Source organism: Mesocricetus auratus, unplaced genomic scaffold (assembly GCF_017639785.1).
Source record: "Mesocricetus auratus isolate SY011 unplaced genomic scaffold, BCM_Maur_2.0 Super-Scaffold_15014, whole genome shotgun sequence".
NCBI lineage: Eukaryota > Metazoa > Chordata > Mammalia > Rodentia > Cricetidae > Mesocricetus > Mesocricetus auratus.
The window spans coordinates 44,122,765-44,137,291 of record NW_024429186.1 but is presented as its reverse complement, the minus strand read 5'-3'; the positions used below and the strand labels follow the sequence as shown (position 1 = coordinate 44,137,291).

The following is a 14,527-nucleotide window of genomic DNA, read 5'->3' as shown; positions in this document are numbered from 1 at the left end:
TCTGATGAATGTATTCAGCCCTGTAATTATGGCTAAAACCACACTGTGGGAAGACTGCCCCTCAAAACACCCTCGTTTTTCTTCCCCTTCACCCACATCCCAGCCATTGGCAAAGCCACTGATCTGCTTTCTTTCCCCATGATTTTTGCCTCTTACTAGAATTGCATAAGGTTGGAATTACATAGTAAGGACTTTTTCCATTTTTATTAGAATTAATTTATTGTACTCAATATTAGGTTTCATTATGGCATTTCCTATGTGTCCGTAACATACCTTGGTTATCTTCAGTCCCCTATTGTTATATCCTACTCCCTGTCCCAGAACTCTCCCTTCTCCACCTCCAAGCCCTCCCAATTTCATTTTGTGTCTGGTTTCTTTCACTTAGCTTACTTTTTGAGATTCATCCCTTGTCATTGCAAGGGTCAGTAACTAATTTCACTACACTGTGGTCACTGTTTCAATATGTAGATTACAAGAAGATAAGCCACTAACTTATTTTTTTCAATATTGTTTGGATGTTCAGGGTTCTCGAAATTCTTTATAAATTTTAAGACAGTTCGTTTTCTCCTAAAGAGCTTTTGACAGAGATTATATATAATCTACTCATCAGTTTGAAATAATTGCCATCTTAATAATACTCAGACTTCTAATCCACAAACATGAAATAATTTTTAACTGACTGACACCTCCATTGGTTTCGTTCAGTTATGTGTAGCTATCCTTGTATACGTTTTGTGCTTCTTTTTTGGAATTTATTCTCAAGTCTTCTGAATTTATTTTCTCTTACACTGTTGTAAAAAGTAAAAAAAATGTTTTCTTAATTTTTATTACTGGCACTGGAACTTCAGACCATTTTTATTATTTTGTCTTATGGCTTTGATGAAGTGATTTATTAGCTCAATTAGTTTTTTTTTATAAATCTGTTTAATACATATAGGTATTATGTCTTTGAGAATAAAGATAACTGCACTTCTAATGGAATACCTCATTTTTCTTTTTCTTGCCTGATTATATTGACTTCACTTCTCATTGTGACTTTCTGTACTTTATTCTTTTCCATATAAGCATTTTAAGAGATAAAAAATTATTATTGTTATTACAAAAACACTGATAAACTATCAAATGTCAAAAGCTCATCCAAATTTTCGCCTTACTTTCACTTTATAGTAAATACACTTCAGACCTTTTTATGATAGAGTTGCTTTCAAATCAAGTTATGACCTCAAACATAACTGTGTGTTTCAGAGATTCAATAAGCAATGAAAATTTGCCTCCAATAATGCAAAGTTTAGAGGTTCTTCACTTGGGATACAATGGAATTTGTAACTTAGTCCAGCTACAACTTAACCGACTAAGAAACTTAAAATTCCTCTTTCTACAGGGTGAGTAGACATGCTGTTCATAAATCCTTTAACAAGCAAGCATCATCATTTACTCTAATGATCATTAACAACAAAAATTTAATAATTACAAATGTTTTTCATTTACTTTAATTGCATATAAAAGAACAGTTTTAAAAATTAATTGCATGTACTCATGCAATTGTATATTCTCATACAAATATATATTGTATGCTAAGTGTATTCTCTACCTCCCTTGCCTCCCCCTTCTGTCCCTCACTAATCAGTCCCCTTTGTTCTCTTAGGTAGTTTTTCTGATACTACCTTAATTTGATTAATTAAGAATATAATCTTAGCCGGGCATTGGTAACACACGCCTTTAATCCCAGCACTCGGGAGGCAGAGGCAGTCGGATCTCTGTGAGTTTGAAGCCAGGCTGGACCGAAAGCCTCCAAAACAATATAGAGAAACCCTGTCTCTTAAAACCAAAAAAAAAAAAAAAAGAATATAATCTTATTCTTCCTTGTGGCTGAAAAAACCCACTGTATATTTATTCATCATATTTTCTTAGCTATTTCCCTGCTGCTGGACATCTGGGAGTAGGGAAAAAATTAAGTGAGGTTCAATGTGTCTAAATAATGTATCCAAGTTTGCACCAGTGTTATAGTGATCAGGTCTGTCTAACTCTGACGTATATGCAGTTTTGATCCAGAGTATCATTAATATATGTACTCATAATGACCTGGCCCACAGTGGTATCAATAGGTATGATAAGTCTAAAACTCAGTTGTAAAGGAGTAAATACTAGACTAAATGACTAGATATATCAAAAAGAGAGGAAAACTAGTCCAAGACTATTTTGTCACTGAATTAACAGTTAGACAAACTGGATTACTAAAGCTAGAGAAAGTTTTTTGGGAGAAAGACTGCTCATTAGAGATTAGGGAAAGATCAGTTTGTGTTACAATTTAGAGATATAAAAATGTATGTTCTTTTTAAGTTTTAAAACCCATTTGATAAATATTTAAATAAATGTGGGTACATAAACTTTGATTCTGGAAGTTGGGCTCATGCGGGATGTTATAACTGTTTAGGAAATGAGATCAGTCAGGTCGAAGGGCTGGACCACCTGATTGTCCTTCAGGAGCTGGTTGTCGACCATAACCGCATCCGAACGTTTAATGAAAGTGCTTTTGCTAAACCGAGTTCCTTGCTGACCCTTCATCTAGAGGAAAACAGACTTCGAGAGTTGGGAAAATTGCAATCTTTGGTCAAACTGGAGAAACTCTTCCTAGGATATAATAAAATCCAGGTAATGTTTTCCGGGGGAGGGGAGGTATTGTTGTTTTGAAGTTTATGTAGCTGAAATCCTCTGTAATCTGAACATAAAGCTCCCAAATATACTAGAGTATTGTGACTGCTGTTTATCAAGTCTATCCCGGGCGTATCGCAAGGCATGTACTGTACTCTGATGCAAAGGGGTTTTCACCCCTTCTAGACATAAAACATGGGCAATAAGCACCTACCCACTGATGCTAGTTTAGTTCCATTCTAAAACTGGTGTCACTAATCATAGTTCGCACTGATTCCTTGACGCTCTTGGTCTAAGCTGCCCCTGAGTCTCAGCAGACGCCTTCCTCTGGCCCCTTCACCCGCCTCGGGCCCTTGGTCTACTTGACATTGGCATCTATCTGACTGACCTGGCTTTAACACCTCAGCTCTCCCCACTCCCGTCTTCCTTAGACAGTCCATTGTTTTATGTACCCAGAATTCAGCTGTTGCTTTGGGAGTGCTTCACCAAACTGGACCTTCTAAGACTGTCTCCTGAGGTAGCACACCTTGTAGGTTCTGCTGTGTGCCTCATCTCCCACACTGCAGTGTTACCTTTGCAAGTCACGTGTTAGGTGTCTATGGTCTTCACTCAGATTCACTCAGATGATCCAACTGGAACTATCTGAAACCTGAAACCACTTCAGAGTAGTTAGAAGATGCAAGCTAACCAAATGATCCTTTATTACCTTTTACTAGGAAATTGCAGAACTGGAAAAACTTGAAGTTATCCCTTCTCTCAGAGAGCTTACTGTCTATGGCAATCCAGTGAGTATTTGCTTTTATAACTTATTAATTTCCAAGTTATCATATCTAATTCTTATATGATATGAGAAAGTGATTTGCTTTTTCTACTCCTACATACACAGCTAGGGCTTAGTGTTGTCTCCACATGATTGAACTGTAAACCATTACTGTCAAATGTAAGCATGTGTGTTTCACATTCTGCATGGCACCCTTTGGTTTACCTACCTACAGCTGTGCCAATAATATCATGCTGTGTTATTACTAACTTTTCGTATTGTCTTTTTTTTTTTTTTTTGGTTTTATGAGACAGGGTTTCTCTGTATTGTTTTGGAGGCTGTCGGTCCAGCCTGGCCTCGAACTCACAGAGATCCGCCTGCCTCTGCCTCCCGAGTGCTGGGATTAAAGGCGTGCGCCACCACCGCCCGGCTTCGTATTGTCTTAATTCTTGTAGAGTGTTTCTGCTTGTCCTCCTCATCCATCTCTGCATTCTCATTAGATCCTTTACTGTCTTTGCTATTCTTTACCCTTTCACTTTCCTGTGGATTTTAGGAAGCAAATTAAGTTAAAGGAAAATCTTGTTGATGCTTTAATTTGAATTGCACTTACTTTAAATTAATCTGGGAGACCCTTGTAACTTTTCTTATTGGAGTCTTTGAAGGGAGCCAATAAATAGCACCCCATGCCCATTTAACATCTATGCAAACTGAAAAAATATGACAATGGAGAGATGTTTAGTGTGCCAAGCAGGAAAATCCAGCATAAAACTGACAGCAGAAGTTGTAGAACTGAAAAAGTCATGAGGCAGATGAGTCCAGGGTTTCACAGAAGGATGTCAAAGGCAGAAAGACTATGAATAAGAGAGAGGGTTATATGTTAGGGTCTTTCATCCAAGCCAGAACAGTTCATTTCAAGCTGATATCAAAGAAGTCAGATCCATTCCTGTCGTTGGTGGCATCTAGATCCAATTGGAAAGCATCACACGCTGCTCTAGTGTTTTGTTCTGGGGTTTTCATTTGTTTGTTTTTTAATTTATGGTGCTGGGAACTATTGTGGGGAAATGGGTTGGCACTGCTTGGGAAGTCTTGCAGGGTGATGGCACAAGATGGCAGTGATCAGGTCAGACTGGATGCCTGCCTTGGAAATGTCAGATAGGCATGTTGGTAGATTACAGAAGTATGCAATGTGATTGCAAAGGACCAGGAAACTCCTGGTAGAAACCTCTCTCTGTTGGAGGAGAGAGCTTGGCAGAGCCGTATCTGATTGAAATAGCAAAAGTCATAAAGCCAGCACAACTGCTTGACAAAGATCCAGCAGAGCTCAGAAGCAGGTGCCACTTTGGGTGTTGATCTCCACATGTTGCACACTTAGGAGACTTTTAATAGTTGTACAATTTGGGGATACTGGATTGATGGGAAATTTCTTATGAATTATTTATGTCTTCTCTCAGGACTACTGTTTCCAATCTTCTCCAGAAAAGTCCTGAGCATATTACCCCTCCCACTTTTAGGGATATACCATTATATATCCTTGTGCCTTGAGATTGTGATACACATAAGGAAGCCAGTGGTCTTTTTATGAGGCTATGGGATATTCTTAAAACATCTGCCCCACATACTTAGTAACAAGATAATCATAACTAAGTCAGCTTACAAAGGCCAACAAGACTTGGTGGCTAGAGGAGGTGGCCACAGATCAGATTGCAAGTTTCTTCTCACTATACACTCAGGAGATTATATGGCATATACAGCAACAAAGTTAGATTTGCTGAAGTTACCTCTGCTCTACACAGAGACTTATCTTGGTGGGCAAATAATGGTGTGGAAATATGATAAAAGAATGAGGCATCAGGACCTCCCTTTCTTAGAAAGTCAGCTCATGCAGAGCTGCTGTGGTGTCTTATAACCAATGAGCAAAAGAATGCCAGGATTAGACATATAAATAAATTCTACAAAGACATAAAATGTAAGACATTGTATTATGCCAGAAATTGATTAATAGCTACAGCATCTTTGGCCTGAGGATTTTTCTTGGGCACTGTGACTACTAAGAGTTAATAATACAATGGTTGAGACATGACAACCTGCCAGGGCTGGCTTGGAAATTTTCTTTCTGCCTAGCGTCCTTGAAGCCACAAGAACTGCCAGCCTGAGAACAAGCTGTCATCTGTCTCTAGATTCTTAAAAATTGGGTTATAGGGTTGATGAGTAAAAATGATATTGAAGGTAACTATGTATCAAGGATGACTAAACTTGAGGGAAAATTAATGTAAAAGATAACTTTGTTTCTGTCACGGTTTATCAATGATGACTAAACTTATGTGCAAGAGAAAATGTTAAACACATGTCCAGAAGCAAAGCTGATATGATCTTTGGAACAACATGAATCTATCCCTGCCTACTGGGTTTTGTGTAAATAAAGAAACACTCTGGCTGCTAGTCAGTCGGGCTGCAAGATTCTCATCTTCAACACCATGAATTGGCTCACCTCTTCCCTCGCCTACTCTTGCCTCTGCTCTGGAACCTGCCAGCTGCCGGGACATGTCCCTGCAAGAGCTCTTGGAGGAGTTAAAATACTGTCCCAGTGATGACCTTCTTTCCAAGAAGGAATACAGGAGCCATGTGTGGACTTGCTTGCCCTAGTAGAGAGGGGCAAGGTGGTTGTGGCCGCCATAGTGCTAGGCAGTAGTAGTTTTGTTCTCCCACCAATAAGCAGTCCCCTGTAACTTGCAGTGTTCGTCTTTCCTGTTCATAAATACGTAATATGTCTTATGCATTTCAACTAAAATTTAGAATTTTCTTGAGATGGGGAAGATTATCAATGGTTTCTAGGTGACAGAAGCAAGAAACTGTGGTGTGCTATTGGATAAAATGGTAACTAGAGAAAATGACTGGTTACTGTGTGTCTCAAAAGGCAAGAAAAAAATCTAAATTTTTTCCATAAATACTGATAAATGGAGATATACTCACCTGATTAAATAAAGTATACATTTATCCAAATATACGGGTACTATATCATTGACTACCCATCAATGTGTATAATTTTGTTTTTATGTTTGCTTTAAAAATTAATCTAAAATATTACAGAAAGCATATTTATTTCCACACAGAAAAAGATTTATATTTTTCCATAAAGGCTTGAATTATCTTTGATAGGGTTTCTTCTATTGTTTTTACAGTCATTTTAAATAAGTCTTCTTTTGTATTCTTCTAATTATTTGTTGTAGGAGTAGAGAAATTATGAGTTTTGCATATTGTTCTTTGTATAGTCAGCTTGCTAAGCCCTGCCATTAGTTCTAATGCTTTGTAAAAACATTTGAATTTTTTCCATATACTATCATGCTACCTGTAAATAATAGCTAGTATTTTTAATCTTTATATATGTATTTCCTATACCTCTCTTAGTGTGCTCATTAGGACCTCTGCTGTAGTACTGAAAAGAAGCACTGGATGGTAATTTAATGATTTCAAAAGAATGCTTCCAAGTTGTCTCTACGAGAGATGATGCTTGCAATGAATTATGGGAAAGTAACTTTTAATAGTTTAAGGAAGTGCCTTTCTAGCTCCAAATGGCTGATTCATAACAAATGAACACTGAGCTTTGACTGATGGATAATATAGTTTCCTTTTTAATTTGCTGGTATACTAAATTGCATTAACAGACTTGGTAGAGTAAAACTACCCTTGAATTCCTGGTGTGACTATTATTTGTTCATGTTTTATATTTACTGGATTCAATCTGATAGTATTCAGTGTAGCATATCTGTATCTATGCAGATTAAAAACTATAATACTGTCTTTTTATACCATACCTTTAAATCTGGCATAATGTCTTTTGCTATATAAGATCTATTTGGGTGCACCCCTTCTATTCCTAGTCTATAGATTGGTTTAAAGACCCATATGGTCCTTGAAAAGTAATTAAACCTTATCTCTAAAAAACCTTGACCCTAATTATTTTATAAGCTAGACTTTAATTTGCTTACTCAAATTCCTCCACGAGTATAAGTCCCATCACATTTTCTACTTCCTCAGAAGCTCATTTTGGGAAATTAAATTTTTCTAGATGTTCTTTTATCTAATCTCTTAACGTATTGCTGTCACAGTAATCATGTAATGTTCTCTTACTTCTCCACTGTATCTATTTTTGTCACCTCTCTATGCCTAAGGTTGTCAATTTTTGCTTTTGTGTTCTATTCTTGATAAATCTTGTTAGAGCCTTGTTTACAGTGTTTGCTTCTTAAGTATTTTTTCCTTATCAAAGGCATTGTTTGCTTTCTAGTTCATTGACATCTATTCTTTATCATTTCTTTCTTTTAGTTTCTTGAAAATTTTCAAAGACATTCTTTTCGTATTTCTTAATCTTTATCATTTTAACTTAATATTAATTTTCAATTTATTTCTAATCAGTAAGTTGTAAGATACACAGTACTGATCTAACAATGTCTTGAAAGTTTTTATATATTGCTTTTACTAATCTTCACATCTGAAAATCTGCTCTTCAAAAGACTTCATCTTCATTTGCAAATTATTGAGGGCTGTGCATATGTTTTTATTCATTTTAAGTCTTTTTTTCTAGTTTCTGGTTGTATCTTCATCATATTCCTCCAGTTTTGGAGCATTTTAGTTAAAGGAAGCAGGCTCTGTATTCTTAGGTATTTAAAATTTTTTCTTTGTAACCTGGAAAGTGGTCAGTTATTTATTTGGGTGTTATATGTGTTAGAGGTCTTTCTCCATTACTGAACATACCCCTACCACATTCAGTTCAAGCAGTTTGTTCATTTTCCTTTCTGTTTTGTTTTTGCTTTATTTTGTTTTCATTTTGGCTTGTTCCCGAACTTACTATATAAACCAAGATGGCCTCTAACTCATGGCAATCTTCCTGCTTTAACCTCCAGAGTGCTAGGATAGGCATGAGCCACCAGGCCCAGCTTATTCATTCATCTCCAAGAGTTTGTTGTTCCTTGCCATTACAGACAGTGCTGTATACTTTCTATATTAGGGGTCCTCAAGATCACCACTATTTCAGAGGTTTTCTAGAGAGACTCAGTCATCATAACTTTCCTTTTGGCTAAGATTAATTACAATGGCATAGTAAGGATATACAACCAAGGTGAGTTGCAATGACACAGTAAGGATACACAACCAAGATAAATTGCAATGGCATAGTAAGTATATGCAACCAAGATCAGTTGTAAAGACATAGTAAGCATACACTATGCACATTACATTACTGTGCATACCAAGTGCACAGTAAGGATACATAACCAAGGTCAATTGCAATGGCATAGTAAGGACACACAACCAATGTCAATTGCAACAAATAGTAAGGATATACAACCATAGGGTATGAAGAAGAGAAACACAGAATCTGGAGGAATCTGTATGTGTACTTCTTCATGCTTTCTCTCCCATGGCAGGGGACACAGAACACCTTCTTCACTTAGCCACAAAATGGTATCTCTTATGCAGTTGCAGTTTGATGGAAGTTGATTACATAGGCACCCTTTCTCAATCAAAAACTGAAATTCCAAATTCCAGATGGAAAAGAGGTTGACTCCAAATCCCACTATTTTTTAGTAGTTATCAAGACATAATTAACTACCTCATCATCAAAGGAATGATAAGCACATTCCCAAATCCAGATACCAAACACCAAGAGCCATCCTTGCAAGCAGAGCCTTCTAACGTCAACACCATCAGACCACCCGACTGAAGTCTTTCTACCAACCTTTTTGCATATGTGCAATTATTTTTAAAGCAGGTTCACACTTTGAAGAGACCAGTCATACAGACCAGAAGATATTGAATTAAGTGGAATAGGGCCTTTTGGAAAATTTTACATAAATTATTTATAAATGAACTTTCACAGAGTTCTACCTGTGAGCTGAGATTTCCTCTAGCAAATGGGCAGTGCTATGGGCTTAAGAGGGATGATAGTCTGAGTGTGGTGACACCCACCTGTGATTCCAGCACCTGGGATGCTGAGACAAAAGGACTGTCAGTTCAAACCAGCCTGTGATACATGGACAGGGTGGGGACAGGCAAGAGGAAGGGAATAACGGGGAAGGGGAAGAAAAAGAAAAGGAATGAAGAAGCAAAGAAGACTAAACCTCTTAACAATAGACTTCATTTAAAAGTATTTTCTGTTTTCATTGGGCATCACAAAAGATTGAGTAATCTTCCATGAGAAGTTTCAGCCTGTAGCACCTAATATTGTTTGTTTCGTTGGTTGGTTGGTTGGCTGGTTTGTTTGTTTGTTTGTTTGTTTTAAGACAAGATTTCTCTGTGCAGCCCTGACTGTCCTGGAACTCACATGTAGACCAGGCTGGCCTAAATATCAGGGATTCCCGGTCTTTTGCCTCCCAAGTGTTGGGATTAAAGGCCTCACCACCACCTCCTGGCCTAAGATTGTAAAGTAGCTGTTATGTATCTTCTTTGTGTCCTTTCCCAAACTGCCTTCTTTTGAAAGTTAATTTTTTAATGAAAGGTGTCTGGGAAATAAATTATTCTTTTTACCTTTCTTTAGATTTGTAGAAAAATGGTACATCGCCATGTGCTCATATTCCGCCTGCCTAATTTACAGATGTTGGATGGAATTCCTATAAATGCAGATGATAGGGCAAAGGCTGAGTTTCATTTCTCTGAGCTACAAGCAAAAAAAAATTCGGTAACATTGCTATTTACACTTTTCTTTTTATTATAGATTACTGTAAATTAACATTATATCATGTACATTTTGAATTGAATGTTTAAGCATATGTGGTTTGTAAATTATAGTATTTACTTAGTGACTGCTATAAAATACAGCTCTTTTCCTAATAATGCTCTTATATAAGGCAAGTTATTTAATATTTGTTCAGTACTTCAGATGATGCTAGAAAGTAAGAAAATGGGACATGTCATTTTTGTAGAAACTAACCATAAAATTGCTTCAACTTAGGCAGAGAAGAAGAAGGGGAATTTTCATCTCAACTTTCTGGACTGTGTAATTCAGCTAACAGAGATGTGTGCTGCTATTCTTACAGATTTGTAGAATTACTGGGCTCTTTGCCCATGAGCCGTAATAGACCTGACCATGATAGAAACAAAATTATTCAGGGTTTTTTGTTTGTTTGTTTTTTGAGACAGGGTTTCTCGGTGGCTTTGGAGGCTGTCTGGAACAGAATTATAGGATGAAGAAACAATAATAATTTAATCATTAGCTGCTTTTATTTGTTCATGTCATCCTCTAAAGACCTAATTTAACACAGAAAAATGATGGCTTTTTAACAGAAATGTAGAATTATTACAGATGAACCTTTGCAAAGCTTGAAGAAGAGACAGGAATACGGAGGAAAACCAGATGAAACTTTTAGGACAATACAAGAGATGCTACAAAGACCTGGAGCAGTGGGGAAGGGAATGTAATTAAACCTTTAACACAACTACAAACAAAAATCCAAGGACACTGGGGTCAAGGATCCAAGTTTACATTAAGAATAGGATCTTCTTTTGGGAGGCAGGAGTAAGAGGATTTCTGAGTTCATGGCCAGTCTGGTCTACAGAGTGAGTTCCAGGATAGCCAGGGCTACACAGAGATACCCTGCAGAGACAGAGACAGAACAAATTCTTGAAGGAAGAACAGGAGAGGTTGCTTTAGACAGAGGCCCTCCTACTGGGCTTTTGCTGAACTCCTGGATTAGTATATGCTGATGATCAGGTTTTCCTCAGTCACTTCATAAAACAAATGGTACCTCATCTTACTCAACTCTTCTCACGTTACTTCTTCATCAGAAATAGGGTCACATACACACCTGTTGTGTGGTTTATATTAAGTCAGCTGATGAAACATAAGGTCAAATTTAAAGTATGATTTCTATGTTAAGATGAAAACCAAACTCAATACTTTGGAAAGTCTGGATAAAGAACAACCGTGTGCACATGTGCGTGCACACACACAAACACACACACAAACACAATGTCAAACTGGATGTAGGACTTTTTAAAAAAACTATTAAGTACAGGAGAAAAGATACAAATTTAGAGAAATTGTGTAAGAAAACTAATTTTTCTGGAGAACTTATCTTTTCAAAATATTCTCCGTGTCTTTAAATTTGTACTATCTTAAAGAAACCAGCAGAAGAAATTGTAGGCAAAATCTTAAAGGGCAGTTAGACAAAATACCAATCAAAGACACTGAATTAGAAGATGGCCTTCACACATGGTGGTGTGCACACCTGTGGCCACAGCCCTTGGGAGACAGGAAGATCAGAAGTTCAAAGTCATCCTTGGCAGGGGTTACCTGACCTTGGCAGGGCTACCTGAAAGCTTGCCTTCAAATAGGGGGAGATTTCTTCTTCATCAAGCATATGCACATTTGAAAGTTTGTTAAAAGATAAAAAGTATATTGGTTTTTTCTTCTTTGTGGTGCTGAGGGGCTAACGCATGTCAAGCTAGGCAAGTATCCTATCACTAAGATACAATTTTATCCCTACTTGCAATTTTTAATGATTCCTTGACTTTTTAACTAACTCCAATTTTTAAAATTACTTTTGACATCTTTTTGATAAAGGCATTTCTAAAACAAGTGAGAGTTAGACCTATAAGGACCTTTGGGCTCATAATTGATCAATGTTAATAAAAATTAGCTTAAAAAAAGAGATTGATCTATAGGTTAAAAGTTCTAATTTTGAATTCTAACAGCCAGTAATGAAAGAGTACAGTCTAACACCCTGTGCTCACACCCTTCCCTGTCTAGGGCTTCTCTCTTTCAAAAGAGAACAATAAGGTGAAATTTAGTTCAGTGATTAAGCCCTCTTTCTTGATCTTCAAGCCACCGCCTGAAAAAAAAAACACATGCACCATGAAATAGTTTTCTGTTGTTCTTGCTTCAAATGATCACAAATGCACTGCTTAACACCGCACATGACGACAATTGTCTTACAGTCCTGGGGTCACATCTGAAACTGGCTCTTAGGTGGAAGCATGGGCTAAGCTGCATTCCTTCTGGAAGCTCCGGAGAAGAACTCTATGTGCTTCTAAGAGACCGTGGCTCCTGGCCCTCAGCCAGCAGTGGCGTCCATCTCTTCAGCCTCTGCTTCCATCAGCACAGCTCATCAGCACAGCTTCTCCCACTCTGACCCTTCTGTCTCCCTCTTTTTAGATAATCCAGAGTAATTTCCCCACTTCAAGGTCCTTACCTCAGTCACACCTGCAAGCGCCTTTGTCATGTAAGGTAAGGTCTTCAAGGGTTTGAGACGAGGCTAGTGGGCATCTTTGGGGGCAGATACTTCCACCACCCTGCACATGTGAGGTCCCATAGGGGCACATGGAAGAACTATTGTTTAATTAAAGTGTGTAAGATCTATTTTAAAGTCATATTGCTAAATTTTAAAGCAAATCATCACTTATAATAACTTGAAGACACACTTTTTCATATATAATTTTGAAATTGCCGTAGTTTATCAAAACTATGTAGACTCAACCTTCAGCATTACATTTCATTCCTGTTTACTTGTGTATTTTTCTCATGAATTCCTATTTCCCATTACTCTAACATTATAATTATGTATTCAATGAATCTACTGTTGGCTTTTGAATAGTGCTATATAAAAGAATTTAACCATCTACTTTCATTACATAAGTAAACATCTTATTTAAAATTATTTTTGATCCATCCACACACAGTAAAATAGATGAAGCATTCAGTACGTTTGTTTTACAAAAAAAACTAGATTTTAAAATTTAATAATAACTCTTACTTTCATGGCTAGAACAAAATTGAACCATTATTTCTTTTAGCTATTTAGAAGAAACAAGAATAGAAGAATTCAAGTTTATTTTAGTTGTTGCTATTATTTCTTTTTAACATCAGAATGGTGGCGTCCACTCTAGGCATTTACACCTGAGTATGTAACAGGAGAGTTGACAACACGCAATATTCATGACAGAAAGAGGCTCCCACAAGTGAGCTGTCGAGCCACCCAGGACTGTATAGCATTAGTTAAAGCACCTTGGTGCCCCTCAGAGCTGCGTTCTTGGCATTGCTTGCTGAGTCACGTTGGTAATTCTACAAATGGCAAAGGCCTGGGTCTCTAAATAAGTCAAACCACATGTTCAGAGTTCATGTCCTTAAACAGGCCCACAGTCCTGATGAAAATGGAGCAGGCATACATTTATACACAAAGCAGTTCCATTCCCAGCACCCACATGGTGGCTTACCCCCAACTATTTCTAAAGGGTCCACACTTTGTTCTGACCTCTGCTGGTACCAGCATGCATGTGGTGTGTGCATACATGCAAGCAAGCAAGACACTCGTACACAAAGAGGAAAAACAGATACTTGAAGAAAGAAAAAGAACCATTGCAAAGGAAACATGTTCTCATGTTCATAGTTTTGCTCTTCCCTGGTAAGAGCTTTGGAGGTAGGATTTTCCATCAAGCCCTGGTTCCTAGTGATGAGTAGTCTGAAAAAAAACAGACCACAAGATTTTGAGGGACATTAACCCAGTGCATGCAGGGTTCTACTGTTAAGCAGAGGTACCAATTATGAGCTTAGACAAGCATGGAAAAATACTTTTTAAGATGATTGTGCAGTGGGTCTTGTGATAAGGAAGTCTATTTACCTCAGCTCCAGAGTTAAGATGTTCTTAACTGTTTTGTTTATTGTGTAGTTCGTTCCTGTTACCAGCTCTCCTGTGGACGGTGGGTCATTCTGCCACGTTAAAGCCTCTCCCATTAAAATAACAAATGTTATTCTGCCTGCTGGATTTAGCCATTTCTTGGGACCTGACTTCACTTTAACTCCTGAAGTTGAAGGTATTTTTACAAAGAGTTTCAGAGAGAATGTAAAAACAAATAAACAACAACAGCAGCAACAATAAAAAATTAAAAAATATTCATTTGAAACAGCAATCTCATTTGACTTTTAATGTAGCTTAAAATTACATGGTTTAATTTATGTTCTTGGTATTACAAATTTTTCACTGCGGACTTCAAATGCCATAGTATATTTTTAATTCTACACAACTACGCATGGGTTGAGACTGATCCGCTCTTACAGTGTGGACAAGAATCCTCTGACTTCTTCCTGCGATTCTGCATTTGCTGCATGTCATAATGAACAAACACCAA

The 14,527-nt window shown here is 37.3% G+C and overlaps 1 protein-coding gene across 2 annotated transcripts in view; it reads left to right on the top strand.

Annotated features, from left to right (window-relative positions):
* Lrrc9 (leucine rich repeat containing 9) overlaps window positions 1-14,291 on the top strand; it is an 82,795-nt gene extending 68,504 nt beyond the window's left edge. For both annotated transcript variants that reach the window (XM_040742952.1, XM_040742951.1), the window contains 6 exons: window positions 1,246-1,382; window positions 2,435-2,652; window positions 3,369-3,437; window positions 9,942-10,082; window positions 12,558-12,629; window positions 14,068-14,291. In XM_040742952.1, the coding sequence (XP_040598886.1) occupies window positions 1,246-1,382; window positions 2,435-2,652; window positions 3,369-3,437; window positions 9,942-10,082; window positions 12,558-12,629; window positions 14,068-14,277 (847 nt within the window). In that variant the 3' untranslated portion in view covers window positions 14,278-14,291. The remainder of the gene's footprint in view (window positions 1-1,245; window positions 1,383-2,434; window positions 2,653-3,368; window positions 3,438-9,941; window positions 10,083-12,557; window positions 12,630-14,067) is intronic.
* Window positions 14,292-14,527: the final 236 nt, after the last annotated feature.